Below are 20,183 nucleotides of genomic sequence, written 5' to 3'. Positions count from 1 at the left end.
AAGCTCCAGAACAAACAAATGATTTGACCTTCTTTATGCAATTGAAGTTGACTTGATTAAATGACTTGTACGACTTTGTCGATGTTACGTTGAGATAATAGTGGAGAGGGTGTTGCAGGTAAGGTTCAGCTGCCGTTTCCACCCCCAATAATTTACCCTTTAGACCCAGAAATACATTAGTGAAACTGGGAAAAAGGTCTAGATCAAATACACCAAGGAAATGTACACATTTTAAGGTAATATCTTTTTAAATTTTTTTTTAGGTTGAGGGGAATATCTGTGGGTCTCAGCCCGATAGTCACACCAGTGCTCAGTTTGCCCACAAGGATAGCGGGCGAGGTGATTGTAGTGCTGTTTGACGTGTACTGGGCCTCTCTCTTCCACAGGCGCACGAAAGATCCACAGTCCTGTTGAAAAGAAAAAAAAGAAAACTTTATTAATGACCTAAAAGTATGTTTGTGATCTGTGATGATTGCAATCAAAATGATAAATCTCTTTAAGACACAGCTATACGGGAAAAAGGTCAGACTTAATCAGTATTGTTGTTAATTGAACTACGTTTATTTCTGTATATACATGCATAGGATGCCTTTATTTTCTGGGCTCGACACTGTTAGGATTTGTTCATCAGAGTTATTGCTTCATATGTGATGTCAAAAAGATGTGAAATTAGATCATGTGGTTTTGGGAAACCAGCTCAAAAATCAAGTAAATATCCACAAAACTGAGCAAAAGACGTTTTAGTGATGAAGCATTACTTAAGAGTGTGAAGTGGCTGTTGTGAGGTGACTCGCAGGCATACATCCGTTGCACGAGGACACCTCACAGAGCCTGTAGCAGTGCAAGTAGAAACTGGAAACTGACTGATTTTTATGCTCCACAAATCTGAAGTGTGCCCTCTGAGACTCCCCATTGAGATCCACCTTTGTTTGTGTGACGTTCTCACCTTGGGTGAAAGGGAGAAAGGTAATGTGACTACACATGTGGATAAAATACAAAGAGGTAGCTCGGAGTTGAGTGTCAAATTAAAGAAGACCCACCCTACAAAGAGGTCATAATGGGTGTTGAGCAAGGGATATGGCTGTGTTGATGCGTAGCATCTGTAGCATCTGTCCAGCAGCACGTGGATCTTAAGTGTTATTTATTACCATTTCTGTTACTTATGGAAAACTGCATGCTCACACAAAGTTCAAACATTTGGCAAATACAAGTGAAAATGAAAAGATCGACACCACTCTAGTATCATATGTCCGTTTAAAACAAAGCTAGAGTCAGCAGCCCGTCAGCTTAGCATGGAGACATAGACAATACTGGAAACAGCTAACCTGGCTCTAAATGTATAAGCTATCCACCTTTCAGCACCTCTATAGCTCATAATAAAAAGATAATATCTTGTTTGTATTATTAGAAAACAAAAAGTATCTCTTTAGACTGAGCCAGACTAGCTGTTTCCCTGTGTTTCCAGTCTTTAGGCTAAGCTAAGCTAACAGGCTGCTGGCAGTAGCTTTATATTTGTGGTATTTATCTTCTCATCGAACTCTCTGCAATAAAGTGAAAAGGTATATCTGCCAAAATGTAAAACGATTCCTTTCAATACCTGTCTGTTAGGTTGGTCTTGGGGTTGAGTCCTGTTTGCGGGATAGTAAGGGTCTCTCTGCACAGTTTATCCTGTTTCATAGTGGAAGTCAGAACAACATCAGAATCATAAAATTGGTTATTAACATGATAAAATGCAACACAAATAGTTAGTTCAATTCTGAAAGCTATAGATCAGGTCTTACTTTGTAGAGCTGCATACCCAGTGTGTGGATGAAGCTACTATTGTTGTCTTGTATGGCAAGCCTCACACCTGATCTGTATTGAATGAAAAAAAACTTGGATGAATCACAATTTAGTTCAGTCCTGCAAGACTAATACATGCATTAGTCCAAATGCATTAGTCTTGCATGTATTGGTTTGTGAAAAAGCTATTCCGATTCATCCTGAAGGTGTCATACCAACATCTATGCTTGTCACGAACAAATACAACTTTATTTAAAACATTTATTTGAGCAGTCCAGCCACAACTTTTAGTTGGTGTCAGGCTATAAATATACTTGTGAAAGTACCTCAAAATAGTATTTAAGTAGCCTACACTTTCGTAAACATACTTGGTTACCCACCACTGCAGCAGACAGACAAAGTTAGTGACTAGCTGGTGAACATAGTGGAGCATTTGCTAAAAAAGCAAATATTGCCTTCAGGAGTTGGAGGAGACCAAAATACGGAAATAAGATTGTGACAAAAGAGTGAACATTGGACTTATATTCACCAGGTGGCCAGAAACATGCCTCCCAATGAGTGTTGATGTTGATCTGTCACTGCTGGATGCTGATAAATAAGCAACTGTTCGATAACAAGTTTGCCATATCACCTTTAAAAGGTGATGTGAAAATGTGAAAACTTTTTTTCGCTGCCCCCAAGGAAAGCCTATCAGTTAGTGCGGGTTTGAATATTTACCATGTGAAGTTTATGTTCACTGAAATAGAAAAGATTTTAAAACTTGAATATAGATTTTGACACCCAATATTTTTAGAAAGTCTGTCAAGAGTGGGTAGAAATGTGAGCTACCTGAAGTCTAAATGACACACAGATAACACAGAGCTTTGGGTTGAGCCCTGCATGGTGAACACAACCTTGTCTATATACAACAGTGCAGTATATAAACGGTATTAGCCATCTATACCAATTACATATTGTAATGTATTTCAAAGTCTTAAAAAACGGAAAAGGAGTTCAGCAGAAACTGTTGGTTGGATCAGTGTAATCTACATGCATCCAGTCACACAGCAAGACATGGTCACAATTGCTTCAAGTTTAGTTTAATGATTTATTATCAAAGAATAAAGCATGAGAACTTTCTTCATCATTCTTATTGAAAACATTTAAAATATACACCAACTCTAACTGATTACAAAAGAAAAGATACCATTATTTATTAAATATTTCAATATGACTTTGACAACATGCATAATACTAACACGTAATTATAATAAACAATTATAGTAAAACTTCTGTGCCCTTATCTCCACATTAATACACTAAGTGATTGTAAGATTGCAAGTATAGATTAAAGCACCTTGCTGTTTGTGAAATGTAAAATAGTAGTAAGACAGTATGATATATATTGTCTGTTATGACTTGTTTTACTATCTCTGCAGCTACAGTAATGATCATGCTTTTTAGATGATGGTGTACTCCACTGACAGTTTGGGAGATAGTTGAGGGGAGTGCGCTCTCAGTCAGAACATGTTACTGGATGAATGACTTTCTTCTGACATACAACGCAAAGTACGCAGCCATGGCGACGAGGAGAATTGACAAGATGACGATGCAGACAATAACAGCCACCACGGGGCCGCTGTAGTTGCTCTCAGATGACAAGCCTGTGTGAGCAGAGAAGAAGAAAGGCAAGATGATATCACACAGTGCTATTCTTCATTGGTATGTTCATTGAAGTCGTGATGAACCAAGATGCTTACCGTAAGAAGCAGAGAAAGTTTGAGCTTCTCCTGAAAAATGTAATAAAAGTATGGTCAATAAATGACAGGATTCACTTTTTGTTACTATTGATGAAATTAACTGATTCAATTTTGACATTTTGAGGAATACGCTTATTTGCACTCTTGCTGAGAATCAGAGGTAACATTTTATATAAAGCTACCGCCAGCCATAGCTTAACATAAAAAAAATGGAAACAGCGAGCCTTAATAATTAACATGTTAGCCATATCTTCTTTGTTTAAAAGTATTTTAAAAAAAGAAATCACAATTTTTCGATTTCCAGTCTTTATGCTAAGCTAAGCTAAGCGGCCACTGGCTGTAGCTTCATATGTGGAGTACAGATATGAGACTAGTATCGGTTTTCTCATCAAACTCTTGGCAATAAAGCAAATGAGCACATTTCCCAAAATGTCAAGCTATTCTTTTAAGAATAGATACCACATGGAAAGATGGACATTATGGACCTGGTTAATGTTGTGTGTCCTCCAAAGAAAAACAACAGTGTCAATCGCTTCAGTAAGTGCCCGAAAAAGTAATGTGTTGACGGGAGTGAAGGAGGAAGCAAGGTGTTTTATTTTAAACCAAATCACGATTACATTTTTGTCATTTTCTGTACCTAAACCTAACTTAAGCTAAATAACAGCGTTTTGACACGATAAAACCTTTTTTTTTAATGTTTCAACAGTGATTTGTAGTGGTTTTGGAAGGCACAACGAAATTATAAATTGTCCTGTCGATAGGTAACCTGACTCGCCAGATGGTTTGATGTACAGAACCATCTGAGAAGCTGTCATTGGATACTGTTTGGGAAAAAGGTAGTCACTGTCAATAAATACTTGGCAGGTCATTGGATGAACCATCTATCAATCAAATTGTTGCTAAAGCCAGTTGCCAGAAGAGCGAAAACTTATTTTCCATTGAGAAAAGACTTCAGTGGCATTCTTTGCTCCTCTTTCAATGATGCAATACTCCAGTTCTGATTAACTGACGCTATTGAGGCAGCTACGCTAACCTCTTTAGGAGCCGCCATTGTTGTTTAGAACAAACAAGGTGCTTCTCTGTGTCTCTCACACACCTAAGCCACGCTTGTAGCTAACAGGACGCTCGCTGTTTGGTCCGGTCACTGGCTTGTAGGACACAAACACATTATTTGAAGTCTGACAAGATGGCTTGATTCTTGTGTGATCTTGTGACATCAAGATAATCCAGCTGTCGTGCAAGTGAAGCCAAAAGGTCCGTCTTAACCATTTGTATATTTATTCTCCATGTAAATTGTTTTAGTGATAGGACAAAGGTTATCTTTGTTTGCAGAATTTTGCCGTAAAGACGCACCGCTGCTTTGTTTCCCCACAACAATGACAGGCGAGGTCACTGTAGCGTTGGCCAACACATCTCGTGCCTCTCTCTTTCTCCTTCCGGTGGTTGGACAGTTCTGTTTGAAATGAATAAAGAAATAAATGAAAAATATCACAACTTAAATAAATTAAGTATAGTAAGCACCTATTTGTGACATCTTGAAGTTTAGGACTCTTTAAGGAAGTCTTGTTTCTACTCACCGGCAGTAATTGGCTACATGAGGACACCTCACAGAGCCTGGTGACGCAGTGAAGGTAGAAAGTGGAAATTGTCTTATTTTTATCCGACACAAATCTGAAGGCCTCAAAGGAGAAGTATGCTGTCTGAGACACCCCATTTATCTCCACCTTAGTTTGAGCATCACGTTCACACCTTGGGTGAAAAGGATTAAGGTAATGTTACTGCACGTGTGGAAGTACAAAGAGCTAACCTTGAGGTGAGTGGAAGAGTGGAAGGTATTATTTACTGTGGTTATATATATTATTATTATTATATATATATATATATATATGTATATATGAGACTCACCCTACAAAGAGGTCATAATAGGTGACGAACATGGGATATGGAGCTGTTGTTGCGTAACATCTGTCCAGCAGCACGTTGAACCTGTGAGGACAGACAGGTGGATTTTAAGTGTAATTTCTTATTTATGTAACTTGTGGTTAACTGTAAACTGTCAGAACTTAAATACCTTTCAGTTAGATTGGTAGCCTTAACCGCCACATAAATCTTGGTCTTCAGATTTAGTCCTGATGTTGGGATATCAAGTTTCACCTTTCGGTCCTCATCCTGTTCACAGAAAAGTATGAATAAAATCAAGTTATGTAAAAAAAAAACTCTGTCCAGTTGTTAAAAGCTACTGTGGAGCAGGTCTTACTTCGAAGAGCTCCATACTCAGTGTGCTGATGAAGCTACCATTGTTGTCTTTTATGGCAATATTCACACCTGATCTGTATTAAATGAGAAGACACCTGGATGAATAAAAAATTAGCTCAGTTCTGAATATTTTACATGCAATGTTATTCATGGCATACTCACACGTCCAGTTGAGTGTTGTTCATGAGATACTGCATCGGATAGAAGCAGGAGAACTTGTACAGGATCTGCGAGCGATAAGTGATCATACCCGCAGAGGGGTCTAGAGAGGTAACAGTGCCAGAGATGTTGACATACTGGACGCTTGAGAAGTCAGAAAACTGTCCAGTCCCAACCTGGTCGGTTATCTATTGAAAAAACAGACATATTTGACTGAAATTGCTTTGAATCAATGAATTTTCATCTAATGCTATTGAATTTCATCAAAATGAATCAAAAGCAGAAATGTACTGCATGGCACTAAAATCCTCTTAACCGTCATAGCATGATATCTATTAATACATGTTAAGTACCTTAATTGATGAACACTATTGCGAAGAATACCTTAAAGTCATTATTGCAGGATGCGATAGAACTGCCATTCAGGGGGAATCTGAATTTTAAAACTGGTGGGTCCACGGTCCAGTCAGCGGTCCCATAACACTCTGGTGTGCTTATCTGATTATTGAGGACCATCTGAGACTCATTGTAAAGAGCTTGGTACATCGGACATAGGTAGATGCTCAGGCCCATATACTCAGTGCCACAGGTCACATTTATGTCAGAATTTTCTGGGAGGGATAAAAAAAAAAGGGAGCATGTAAATGGAAGAGTGAAAATAACAGTAATTAAAGAGCATATGAATGAAAAGAGCACAAACCTGGAGGTCTGTTTGTAGGGCTAAGAGTGCAAGCATCTGGTATCTGGGCCTCGATCCTCAGAATGAGGCAAAGCTGGCACACAAGGATTACCAGTCGCATTGTTCTCTGAGTGGACCTGTGAGAAAACAGAAAGACTATGAGATCCAAGGTATTCGCCATCTTCTTTCAAATGAAAGTACTTTGAAAGAAAACTGTTCTAAATTTTTTACGTAAAAAGAGAGAGAAGCCTACTAAGGTTATAGACCAGGGGTATTCAATTACAATTCAACGAGGTCCATTTCGAGAGAATTTCCTCACGCAAAGGTCCAGAACATCACAATAATATCTAACTTGAGCTATGATTTAATCCCATATATATTCAAGTAGCCTAACAGTTGTGTCTAACAGTGTCTGTATGTAGTCAACAACTGACTGTCAAATCAAATAAAGAAAATTCAACTGAATATCTCAAAAATATTTATTGTCTGTTTTCAAATTGAACTGGATGAATTATAGATAATACATAATCTAATAATAAATTCAAGTTGGTATCTTGTTTCAAGTAAAATAAGGGCTGCATCACAGAATAAACTATATAACAGAAAGTTTTTTTTAAATGTACATCTTAAAATTAAGTACTTCATTTTAGAAAAATCAATTGAACTGCATTGCCCTGCAGCTCTGAATTCAGGTCATTCAGGTGTGAAGTGATGTCAACCAAAAAAGCCGCGATATTACACTCTTGTCATCTTCTAATAAGAGAAATTAGTGTGCAGGGACTCTATCTGTGGTTATTGAAACCACTTGTTTCAGCTCTATTCCTCTCCGTTAACATCATTGTTGGGAAGTGATTTCATGTGTTAGGATTCTGATCATATTGGGATCTTAGGTTTATTTTCTGTGCCTTCATTTCATACGTGAGTGGGTCCGTTTGCTCAAAAGTTGTGTGCTTTGTCTCATAGTGGCGCTTCACATTACGGCTTTTAATAATCGTCACAGTCTCTGAACATATGAGACAAACTGGTTTAAAACTGCCCGCGGGGACATTTAGGAGTTTGTCCATTCTTGGTCAAAGGCTCTGGTCTCACTGACCACATTTCTCATTTTGGAGAACGCCATGTGAAATAACTTCTCTGACTAACGTATTATTCTCCGACTACTCGGCCGGTCGCCTCGTCTCCTCGTGTGTGTAAATCTTACTCGAGTCAAGAAGCTCATCGAAATTTGATTTGGCTGAGTAGCATCACATGATGCGATTTACAACGCATGTAGTTGGTCGGTGTGTTTCCTGCACAGCTGAACGAGTAACGCAAAGGTTAGAAAAGCTGCTCCTGTTAAAATAGAAGCGCTCAGTCAACATTTAAGAATTCTCCATTATCTATCGGTTTGAGGTCCAGGGTCCAGATACAACGACGTCTGGGTCAGGACTCGTACCGCAGTCCGCCTATTAGTGACCCCTGTTATAGAGTAACATAAGCCCCGAATGCAACAATCACAAGCAGTCACTTGAAAGACAAAGGAAATACATGCTTCAACCTGGGCTACATCATGATTTATGCATAATTTCAGGGGAAATTTAAACATTACATTTAAAAACTCTTTTCAAGACACAATTATGAATATAATACATAATACTAACTGTACTTCCTCATTAACATATCCTGTATTTTGCATATCAAGACAATTTGAAAAAATCTGCCATTATTGAACCCGTAAAGATATCTCATAAGTTTGATTTAAAAAACCAAATGAATCCAGAGACAAAATTTGAAAACTGCATTTTTTTCTCCATTATCAATGTAGTAATAACATCTAAAAATAATTTTCCATAACTAAATAAAGTAATAACGTCTAGCATTTTTCATTATAAGCATTCTAAAAAAATAGAACTATGGAACAACAATGAAAAAGAGGTGATAAAGATATTGCAGGGACTCACCTGTAAGTCTCCATATTCTGTTTTGCTATCAGCTACCTGACAAGCCTCTCTATTTATACTGTCTCTCCCACAGGGGCGTGAGGGAGTCTTACGACAATAGTGTAACATGAGTTGGGTTTTTCACATAATTTACATTTTTTCTAAATATTATACGTGTATGTTGTATTTGAACAGCAATGAATCTTATATAAGCTCTTTTTTCACACAGTTTAAGATTTAAACAGTTCATCTTCTGTTGATTGTAACCTGTAGTTTCTTAAAGCTTTTTTTTAAGCCACAGCCAGCTCTCAGCCACAATTAACTGGTGTTAAGCTATGGGTAATAAGAAATACTGTTTGTTTCTTATACATATGCAAAGCAGAATTTGTCTTAGGAAATGGCAGAGCAGGGTTTTTAGTAAAGTAATTTGTCTCTTGGTGGAAACAATAATCTGTCGAGGATGTCGACAAGCATTTATCATCTTTGTTATGTATTGTTTAAGGCCTTAAACAAGTTCAGTCTATAACTCTAACCACACTTTCTGGATTCAAATGTTGACCTTTTTAACTGACTAACATTTATTATATAAAAAAATGTAAATAGGAAAAGAACGCTTCCAGTGATACAGCCTGTTTGTGGTGCTATTTCTTCATTTGAAATGATAAATGTCAATGCCTGCTTGGTTGTATTATCAATGTGATGATCTTGATCTCAGCAGAGAGAATTCATTAGCTTCTTCCAGTCTTCAATGAGGTCAGTGTGTTATTTAAAGACAGACACTGGTAGTTCCTTGTTAAGTCATAGCATTTAAAACAAATATTTCTTGAATGTACAAAAAACAAAACGGTGCAATCCATAGTTTATTTTTGTCATGTGTTATGTCCTGGAATAGTGATGTTTCTCAGCAGGGTGACCGACTGATTCTGACTTTTTCTCCTCTTGTTGCCACATTTACAGCTGTCAGCTTTAAACTTCCAGTAATGCATTAGCAACCATCTCACATTTGTTCTGGCATACGATAAAGCTTTATATGTAGGGAAATGCAAGGTTAATGGATGGTATTGATGCTGTGCAATGGAAAACACTTGATTGCTGTCTTGGGTATGGGCAGGGTGAGCGTTGCACAGGAAGCCATAATGTATACTCACAAACAGTGTTTTATTATTCTTTGGACTATGAAAGAGCAGGATCAGTAATCTAATCACAAATGTCCTCTTTCAAGATCTTATGGTGTGATAAAAGTCTCAATATTGTTCTTCCGAGAGCAAGTTTTGTAATGGATCAGTCTTTGTTATGGCCTCAGGCTGTAAACTGTAAATAGAAAATGACGGTGCTGCTTTGTACAGTCTGCGGATAGAAGACACACCTATCTGAGAGAAAGCCAAAGTCTTTTGTGAAGCATCACAACATGAAAGGGACTCCTGGGTAACTCAGGTCTCTGAAGAACGGAACATGACGATATAGCCTGAAAAAGGTGCTTGTTAGATTACTTTAGAGGTATCCAGTGTCAAATGCCAGTTTTAATATCCCCTTTGTGGTCTAAATAACATTTGTCTGCAAGCCATGCCATTAGGGTTACTAAAGGCACATTTCAAAACTTGGACCCTTGGGAAATAATTAGAGTAACCTGGTACAGGCAGATTAAGGTCAGTAGCAATAATCAAAAACACAAATGTTTCACATTAAAAGAAAGAGGATAAAGTTGTGTTTGCTGAAGTTTGTTTAAATTCAGTTCACACAAATATATTTTTTTTAAAGATTCCAAAATCTGACTAACGACTCAGGGTGAATGTGAAAAACAATGACTTTGATTGTTTGAGGATGAACTTATCCTCAAATCGTACCTCAATTAGAAAAAGGATACACAAGACAGGATAACGCTGTAGTGTGTCTCTGTGTTGCCTGGGAATAAAGTAGACCAAGAGCGTATATCGTTTGCTTTGCTGTGACGCATGGATGGTAAAAGCCTGGTTTATCCCAGATGTATCAGTATCAGCATATATGTTAGTCAATAAGTAACAAGAAATTGTAGTAGAGAAATGACAATATGTTTGAGTTAATTTAGAAAAAGTGTATCCACTGTAAACCCACTGTACACTATTGGCTCAGCACCAAACAGCAGACAGACACATTTGGCAACTTGTGAACATAGTGGAGCAGCTAAAGAGACAGATATCTCCATCATGACTTGGTGGAGACCAAAAACAAGGCTAAAAGAGAGTGAATGTTGGACGTACATTGATTAGGTGGCCAGAAACAAGACTCCAAATGAATGATAATGTTGCTCTGTAACCGCAACAGCTCGATGTGTAAATAAGCAAATGTTAGTCAGTCAGTCAAATGTTTCCCCATTGTGTGTTCCAAAATGGTTATTCTTATAAGGAATTCGTATGAACAATGCATGCTTATGTTAAGGCTTTGTGTTAAAAATCACATTTTTCTAACTCTCCAATATCAATACTGATATTGGTATTGGCCTCAAAAGTTCAGTATCTGTGGGGTTTTAATAGATTCCACTATGACTAGCAGAAAGGTGACAATTGAGAGGACAATTGAGGGAAAAACAACTGTTACATGGATTGCTTGAACTCAAAATGTCTATTTGTAAAGGTCAATAATCTATATTTCTGTATTAGCAATGATTCACATAATTGTAAGTGAAAGGGTATTATCATTCAACTAAGTTATGTGTGTACTTGCTGTTTTTCTCATACAACCGTAAAGAAAAGAGGGATTTTGGTGTCTATATCATCATTGTTAAACTCCAATATTTTATCAACACGCATCCCTTACACTTTGCAACAACGCCAGTAGTCTGTACAAAACACTTTAATGTGTCTGTAAATGTGACTCACAGACATCTGAATACTACACTCTTAATGGAACAAAGGCATCTATGGATGTTTACATTGAAACAAGAATAGTGGTCAGGTTAAGTCTCAGGGAACGAAACAAGTGTCTTGTCTCTGTGGCTTGTGACAGTAAAGACAATTCAATACACATCCACTGACGGGAAACATTGCAGGGAAAAATACGGTTTATTAACAGCCTAAATTACACAACACAAGGCCACATTGAAAAGACAATGTTTTGATAAAATCTGAAATTTGTAATCGCGTTTTTGTTGGCAATTTAAACAATAAGGAATTGTCAGCAGCCTCATAGCCTGTGCAGGCCAAGACAACCGTAACAAGTTTGCAATAAAGGATAATTTGACAATTTGATTGCCAAAGTAAATCCCAGAAATCAATGTGAAATATGCTAGAATTCATTTAGTTCGCATGTATATCTTATTTGTATACATTGTACTTACATTGTGCTCTATCAGAAATGATCTTTTACTTCCTTTTCTTTTCTTCTCTATATTGCACCTTTATAGAATAAAATTAACCGGAGAGTATTGAATTATTTAGTCTAACCTTACAATAGATTTCCCTTCAACAACAGCTTTTGACTGTAAGTGAATGCTGGGAGTCACACTATCAAACACATGCAACACCTGAGCAGTATCAAAACATGTTAGAACAAGAGTAAAATAGGAGGAGCCCTTATTTTAAAGTCATGTCAGGACACAATCCTTGCATGAACTGCACTGTAAATGGTAAACCAATCCCTAAAACTTGAGGATCTGTGACCCACTTGCTGTTTTTTTGGGAGGGAATCTATAATATCAGTATCGGTTCTCAAATTAATATTTGGTGTTGCACTACACAGCGAGAGACTTAATAGGTTCTAAACCCAACACCCATAGGTGCGGTTAAGCTTAGGTAGATCTACTGAAGTTAAAACCAAGCATCAGAATGTCAGAATGGGGAAGAATGGTGATGTAAGTGAACATGGCATTGTTGTTGGTGCCATACAGTAAAAAATAACAAGCTTGTTCAACTTACAATTATTTGTAACATGGCTGCCTTAAAATGTTGAGTTAGGCAAGCAAAGAGCTTTAGTTCCTTTAACTTAGAATAAATAGTTGAGGTGACAAAGGGGAAGCTGATAAAATAGTTCTATCAACTTCAGTTTTTTTGTGATACCAACAAGAAATAAACCAAAAGTTGTATAAACCGTAATCCTAATTGAGGCAAGATAAAATAACTAGTCAAACCAACAAACTTGTATCGATAGCTTGAGTTGTACAAACATGGAAATGTAAGTATTTTAAACTAAGTATCTTGTTGAATCAATGTATACATTTTAGTTTTGAAAACATAATAATAAAAGTTTGCTCAACTAAGTTGAATTATTTTATCTTTATACGGCAGCCAGATTACTTTTCAGGAATATTTCATGTTAATTGCAATGTTAAGTTAATTAAAAAAATTGAACTGGGTAATTTGCACACACAATTTATTAGTTATTAGACAAATATTTCAATGTAATTTTTTGTTAGTCTAATAGTAAGCTGTATTGTGCAGTTTTTGGACTTGGCTTTAAGGGATACGACCTTAGTAAGGCATAATATTTTTTGTTTCAACAAATCTCATGAAAAGAAATAGGCTGAACAATCAATTTTCCCTTCGACAACAATATGTGTAGTTTTAGCTAGTACAGATTTAGCGCAATCAGGTATACTTATAGGACATAGCTGCACTGTCAAAATGACAACACATTCAGATGAAATATATGATATAGTAGCATGATAAGTAGGGTTGGGTACCGAAACCCGGTGCCAATATGGCACCGGTACCTATACGACCGGTACCTACCGGCCCGAAACGCAACGCAGATTTCGATGCTTCCTTTCGGTGCCTGAGCCGATTGAAATACTTTTTTTACACTACTCTGATGACTCGATCAACGATAGCTACCGTTTGTATAGCTACAGTAGCTAGTTAGCCATCAACCTTTTAACAGAGAAAATGCCGAAAGGTAAACGGTCAAAAGTGTGGCTGTTTTTATTTTGAAAGTCTGTTGCTCACTGACAGCGGTGGAGGAATGGAGACTACTGGACATCGCTGCGGTAAAGTCAGCAGACACTCAGATCTCCGTGGTCAACTCAGCAGACACTTACATGTTAGTGCACCTATATGCTGAAATTCACGGTAAACGCATTCAAACGGCACAGATCGGGAGCGAGCGAAGGACTTTGAAAGTTAGCGGAAAGATTTAACGTGAGACAACATCCGGTTTCTTCAGAGGAACATCCGGTTTTCAGAATAAGATGCCAACAAAGTATGAATTAAATTCACATTAAGTATAAAAAATGCTACCTGCATCTCGTAAAGGGAAAATACACCTAAATTGTGCGTAAAGTGTCTTTATTTTTTTATCGCTGGGTAACCATCATCACCTCTGAGTTACAGCATTATATTGATGAACAGTAGAGCTGCATTCACATGCTCTGACTCATGAAGACACAACACACACATTTTGATGAAACGTGTGAAACATGTTATTCCTGTTGCACAGCAGTGGAACGTTTCACATGACGTCACACACTGAGCACAGATAGTGAAGAGATATATCTGCTACTGTGTAAAGGGAATACTGCTGTTAAAAAGAACCTTATTTGTTTGAAGTGTTTGCAAACCAAATGGTATTGCCCTTTTGTTCATATAGCAGTACTTTTAAAATAAAAGTGCACAATACACTACCTTTGAATTAATTATTGAACTTTGCCATAACAATGCGATTAATCGCAAAAAATCCATGCGATTAATTGCGATTAAAAATTGTAATCGTTGCCCAGCACTAATATGTATAGTATACTTTAAACAGTTAAATATATTGTTCAATTTGAAGAAAAAAATTTGCCTTGGCAATAACAAAAGTATCGGTTTAGGCACCGGTATCGTTTTAAAAGTATCGTTTTAGCACCGGTATCGGAAAAAAACCAAACGATACCCATTCCTAATGATAAGGCCTGCCCTCCTTAAGATAATGTAACTCCTCCTGAAATTGGTTATCGAGACGAAAAATAAAATCTAAAAGGGCCTTTACTTGTAATGAAGTATTTTATATTGTACCATTAGCAGTGGTGGAATAACACCTTTACTAGGCTACTAATCGAGCAGTGTCTGACAGTGACTGCTAGAAGACGCTTGAATCGCCCGCAATCTTGGTAGCAACTGCTGACGAAATCTGCAAACAGCATTTCTTTTGATTGGACCGTTTATAGAGGCTGTGACGGAGGATGATTGGCCGGCATCGCTCCTCCCGTGTTCTGGAGAGTTCTGAGGGGGAGTGAAGCGGAAGAGGCGCGGCCTCTCCCGCACACAGAGACAGCGGGGACCAGGGAAGCTGTAACACCGACAGTCACTCAGGGTGAACCCAGCCTGCAGCATTGCTAACAACTGCTTTAACGTTACACCGAATAAACGACCGATTCCGAGTTTAACGGAGGTAAGTATTCGCTGATGTATTGTACTAACGTTTGCTGGTCATAGACTTTATATTCGTTGCGTTTAACTGCCGTTAACGGTTCGTCAATCAGTGTTTAGCTAACTTTGCTACGTTACAGTGCATGTTAATGCTAACCTATTTAGCACCAGAGCTACAGAAAAGAGCGAAACAATAGGTATGAAATGATGCTTGTAAACAGGCTCGCAATTTGGTTTGCAAAGTTAAGCTAATGTGCGTTGAAGTTATGCACGTAATCTGCGGAAGAGGTTACGTAAAGCCTTGTAAATCGTGGGCAAGTTCGAAAGAAGCGAAAGGAAAGGTCCAGAAAGTTCTCAGCCTCCAGCGAGGTGCAATGGCACGCCCTTATGTAGCTTACTGGGCTAACCGGATCCAAGGTGTACTGCATTAGGCTTATCCAGAGCATGCACGTGCACGTTTCCCTTCAGTTTCTATTGCACAATTAAAATAGCGATGCAGGTTAGAGTTTGTTCAAAGGGCGAGTCTTGGCAGCGAGGTCGATTTCCTCATATTTCCGATTTGACTGACATTTTGGCTTTCTGAGCACCACGTGTTGGTTTTTTCTTCCCTGACCAAAAAAAACATTATTTTCATGATCAATATAATTAGCTCACCACAAGTCCCCAGAGCCAGAATTCCTGCATTCACATTTTTTTTCTCTTCTATATGATAATAATGCTGTTTTTTTTTTTGTAAAAATGATTAAAGCATTTAACTGATAGTGAAAACCGTTTCAGATTAATATTCAGATTGATTTATCAGTTATACAACTAATAGTTTCAGCTCTGATTTGCATTTCTTTTCTCCCTGTCATGTGCACTGCATGCAGGGCCCCTCCAGTGTGCTCCAGTGGAGGAGCCTCGTGTGAGAAGCATTGCCTAGGCTTGTTGCAATGGCCTCCCATGTGGCTTAACATTAAGATAACGTTACATTATATTGATATTCTGCTGCTGTAGCAACAGAAAACATAGGGCCCATTCCAAGAAGTTACAGATAACTGACTCATCTTGATAACTTTGTTTGCACTCGCTCATTTTCCAGATTTGATGTGATGTAACTCAGCAAATTATCCTAGTATCTAGTAAACCCAGCTCTAGGTGACTATTTATTTATTTATTTATTTATTTATTTATATAGTTCAATTCACACGGTATTGAATATAAATATTCTATAATAAAATGGCAAGTAACGATGTCCGGCAGCCCAGGTTTTCTCGCACCCAAAGATCATAAAAAATTTGGTGGTTTTTTTCTTGAAAACAAACACAATTAATGAATTAATAATTAAAATAGTGGGTTAATTTAGTGTGGTTGTCAGGCTACAGTCAACCTGCATCAGAAGGCCCTCTCCTCCTTGTTGTCTATTGTTGCCATAATAAAAGAAGCCCTCGCCAAGCTGTCAAACGTGGGAGGCTTGAAAACAGGTGCTGCGGACCTCCACTTCACTGAGACACGTTTCCACTTCTGTTTGAGCTGCTCAGACTCCGATAATAGCCTCATTACACCATACTACAAATGTGCATCACGGTGTTCACCCACAGTTACATTATCTGCCTTGTGAGTTTATGCCACTATATGATTAACAGCTGATAATTTTTATGCCGTCAGGAACCATGTCCAAAGGACCAGCAGTCGGAATTGACCTGGGCACTACCTACTCCTGTGTAGGCGTGTTTCAGCATGGCAAAGTTGAGATCATTGCCAACGACCAGGGAAACAGGACCACACCCAGTTATGTTGCCTTCACCGACACCGAGAGGCTGATTGGGGATGCAGCCAAGAATCAGGTGGCCCTGAACCCCACCAATACAGTCTTTGGTAGGAAATGTCTTCGTTAAACAAGTATGATTAGTTAACTTTGACTATTCTGCATATTCATTGCATTTCTTTTTTATTGTCCTTTTTAGATGCAAAGCGCCTCATTGGACGTCGGTTTGATGACGCGGTTGTCCAGTCAGACATGAAGCACTGGCCATTTACAGTCATTGATGATGCAACACGCCCTAAAGTGAAAGTGGAGTACAAGGGAGAGTCCAAGAGCTTCTACCCAGAGGAGATCTCCTCCATGGTGCTGATTAAAATGAAGGAGATTGCAGAGGCATACCTTGGGAAGGTACGCCTGTGTGTTGTGTTTGTCCAAAATTTCTCTCAGAAACTTTACAAAAGGGAACATTTGCACGAGTAATGTACACCTCACGCAGGGTACATTTATCAAGTGCACAGACAAATTGTCTCTGCTTCTACCTCTAACCAGCTACGTCCTCTGCAAAACATTGAATTTGAAATGTGACCTTGCCGTATTTGTCCCGTTTACTATAATTATAGTGTTGTTTAGATAGACTATGGATCTGTGAGCTATAATTTAACTTAAATTGACTGAGGAACCTTTAACTGGTTATGAAAGTAAGCAAGCGACACCATCAGCTTGCCAACACCTGGCTGCTGGACACCCAGGCCTAACGTTAACATGATAATACAAAAAAACTGGAAATGTTGAGAATGTATGTCTCATTAACTGCTGCAACTCTTCTTGCAGACTGTAACAAATGCAGTAGTGACTGTGCCTGCCTACTTCAATGACTCTCAGCGCCAGGCTACCAAAGATGCAGGGACCATTTCTGGGCTCAATGTGCTTCGTATCATCAACGAGCCGACTGCCGCTGCCATTGCTTACGGCCTGGACAAAAAGGTGAAATAACTATTCTCTTTACAGCTTTCTATAAGAAAATAATCATCTTTATTGTCCACAAATGTGGAAATTTGCCTTCGGCTTCACAGGTTGGTCAAAACACATCATAGTACATCAAAAAACATACAATAGATAGCACAATTTGCACTATACAGACAGTAAATAACATTTAATGTGTTGGCTGTAAAATGTAAAAGTGCAATCCAAAAAGGTTTTTAAATACTTGGACTCCTCTACTGTTCCAACAGCCTGAAAATGAATCAAAGCGATATCAAAATAAAGCCGCATCATCTCAATCATGCACACCTCTTCTTGAACCTCTTTTCTTTGTTTGTTTTTCTCCGCCATTTGTGTCTCAAGATTTGTGTTTGAAACTCCCGACTTGAGCTTGAAGTGACAACATGTGATATAAGTACTTTGAATGTGGGGTGAAGGTGGACGTATCCCATCCTCAAATAAACTTGAAATTACATAATGATTTCAAACTACAGGTGGGAGCAGAGAGAAACGTCCTCATCTTTGACCTGGGCGGTGGCACATTCGATGTCTCCATCTTGACTATTGAAGATGGCATCTTTGAGGTGAAGTCCACAGCAGGCGACACACACTTGGGTGGAGAAGACTTCGATAGCCGCATGGTCAACCACTTCATCTCCGAATTCAAACGCAAGTACAAAAAAGATATCAGCGAAAACAAGAGGGCGGTGCGTCGTCTGCGCACAGCTTGCGAGAGGGCCAAGCGCACTCTGTCGTCCAGCACTCAGGCCAGCATTGAAATCGATTCTCTGTTCGAGGGCGTCGATTTCTACACCTCCATTACCAGGGCCCGGTTCGAGGAGCTGAACGCAGACCTGTTCCGAGGAACCCTGGAGCCTGTGGAAAAGTCTCTCCGTGACGCCAAGATGGACAAGGCTCAGATCCACGACATCGTCTTGGTGGGAGGTTCCACTCGTATTCCTAAGATCCAGAAGCTGCTGCAGGACTTATTCAACGGGAAGGACCTCAATAAGAGCATCAACCCTGACGAAGCAGTGGCCTACGGTGCAGGTAACCCCTTCAAGTCCGTAGATATAGCGGCAACACATTTATACTAATCCTGATAAAGAGATTGACGAAGTGTCTCCCCCCCATTTGTTCTGCAGCTGTGCAGGCAGCCATCCTGTCAGGCGACAAATCTGAGAATGTGCAGGATCTGCTGCTGCTGGACGTGACCCCCTTGTCTCTGGGCATCGAGACTGCTGGAGGAGTCATGACGGTTCTCATAAAGAGGAACACCACTATTCCCACGAAGCAGACCCAGACTTTCACCACCTATTCAGACAACCAGCCGGGCGTGCTCATTCAGGTTTGACCACCATGTTCAGCTAAAAAGAACACTATTACTATAGATGATCTCTTGCATTTCAAATGAATCCTAATGAGTTGACCTCCGCAGGTGTTTGAGGGTGAAAGGGCCATGACCAAAGACAACAACCTTTTGGGGAAGTTTGAGCTGATTGGAATCCCCCCTGCACCCCGAGGAGTTCCTCAGATTGAGGTGACCTTTGACATCGATGCCAACGGCATCATGAATGTGTCCGCGGCCGACAAGAGCACCGGGAAGGAAAACAAGATCACAATCACCAACGACAAAGGTAACCCGAAGAACAACTTTTAACGCTGTATCTTAATTGTGAAATGTGACGTACGATATTCAGCTTTGTGTTCTTTATTAAAAAAAACCCATCAGGTCGCTTGAGCAAGGAGGACATTGAGCGTATGGTCCAGGAAGCAGATAAGTACAAGGCTGAGGACGATGTGCAGAGAGAGAAGGTAACTGCCAAGAACGGTCTGGAGTCGTACGCCTTCAACATGAAATCCACTGTGGAGGACGAGAAGCTGAAGGACAAGATCAGCGACGAGGACAAACAGAAGATTGTGGAGAAGTGTAACACCGTCATCAGCTGGCTGGATAAGAACCAGGTGGGAATTGGAGGAAGTTTTGTGGTCGTCGGCGTCATAGGTGTTCAAATATATGTCGGGCTGACATCAGATCGATACTTAACTTCCCCTTTTTTCCCCTTTTCTCAGACTGCAGAAAAAGAGGAGTTTGAGCATCAGCAGAAGGAGTTGGAGAAGGTGTGTAACCCCATCGTGACCAAGCTGTACCAAAATGCTGGCGGGATGCCGGGGGGGATGCCGGGAGGGATGCCTGGAGGGATGCCGGGGGGGATGCCAGGCGGCTTCAGCGGTGGTGCTCCTGGAGGGGGAGCATCCTCCGGCCCCACCATCGAGGAGGTTGACTAAACTAGAGGTTTACCAAACTTGCATGAGCTCGTTCTTTCCTTTTGAGGTTACTGTGAGGGTTGATCACATAATATTTCTCTGAGTTATCTAGAGTGTCTTTAACGACGCTTCTTTGGGATCGTTTTGATAATGTCTGAACACGAACGAGGCTTACTGCAACACTTCCACTGTGGCTTTTCTGGTAGGCGGTCTGTTCAAGCGGCTGTGTTGCATCCAGTAGTTTGTATTAGCACGGTGTTTTTCTTTCAATTTGTTCTGAGTGCTTTGCAAAAATGAAACTAAATAAAAAGGGTTTTTTTAAACTTTGAAATGACTCTT

The 20,183-nt window shown here is 39.3% G+C and overlaps 2 protein-coding genes across 3 annotated transcripts; one reads left to right on the top strand and one right to left on the bottom strand.

Moving 5' to 3' along the window:
• Positions 1-3,062: 3,062 nt before the first annotated feature.
• LOC306701257 (zona pellucida-like domain-containing protein 1) lies at positions 3,063-11,972 on the bottom strand. 2 transcript variants are annotated; one of them, XM_079166515.1, is made up of 11 exons: positions 11,848-11,972; positions 6,637-6,752; positions 6,321-6,547; positions 5,940-6,124; positions 5,779-5,851; positions 5,593-5,690; positions 5,427-5,507; positions 5,099-5,270; positions 4,875-4,974; positions 3,522-3,551; positions 3,063-3,425 (listed from the first exon to the last, which is right to left on the bottom strand). In XM_079166515.1, coding segments are annotated over exons 1-11 (1,218 nt in total). In that variant the 5' UTR covers positions 11,850-11,972; the 3' UTR covers positions 3,063-3,291. The 2 variants fall into 2 exon arrangements, with proteins under 2 accessions (XP_079022641.1, XP_079022642.1); XM_079166516.1 differs by lacking the exon at positions 11,848-11,972 and adding an exon at positions 8,556-8,564.
• A 2,765-nt stretch (positions 11,973-14,737) lies between these two features.
• hspa8b (heat shock protein family A (Hsp70) member 8b) lies at positions 14,738-20,175 on the top strand. The gene is made up of 9 exons (XM_079165988.1): positions 14,738-14,873; positions 16,499-16,708; positions 16,798-17,003; positions 17,427-17,579; positions 18,071-18,626; positions 18,722-18,924; positions 19,015-19,213; positions 19,309-19,541; positions 19,650-20,175. The coding sequence occupies exons 2-9, from the start codon at positions 16,504-16,506 to the stop codon at positions 19,863-19,865; spliced, it is 1,971 nt and encodes a 656-aa protein (XP_079022114.1). The 5' UTR covers positions 14,738-14,873; positions 16,499-16,503; the 3' UTR covers positions 19,866-20,175.
• The last annotated feature ends 8 nt before the right edge of the window (positions 20,176-20,183 follow it).

Source organism: Pholis gunnellus (assembly GCF_910591455.1).
Source record: "Pholis gunnellus genome assembly, chromosome: 9".
Taxonomy (NCBI): Eukaryota; Metazoa; Chordata; class Actinopteri; order Perciformes; family Pholidae; genus Pholis; species Pholis gunnellus.
This window is presented reverse-complemented; position numbering and strand designations above follow the sequence as displayed.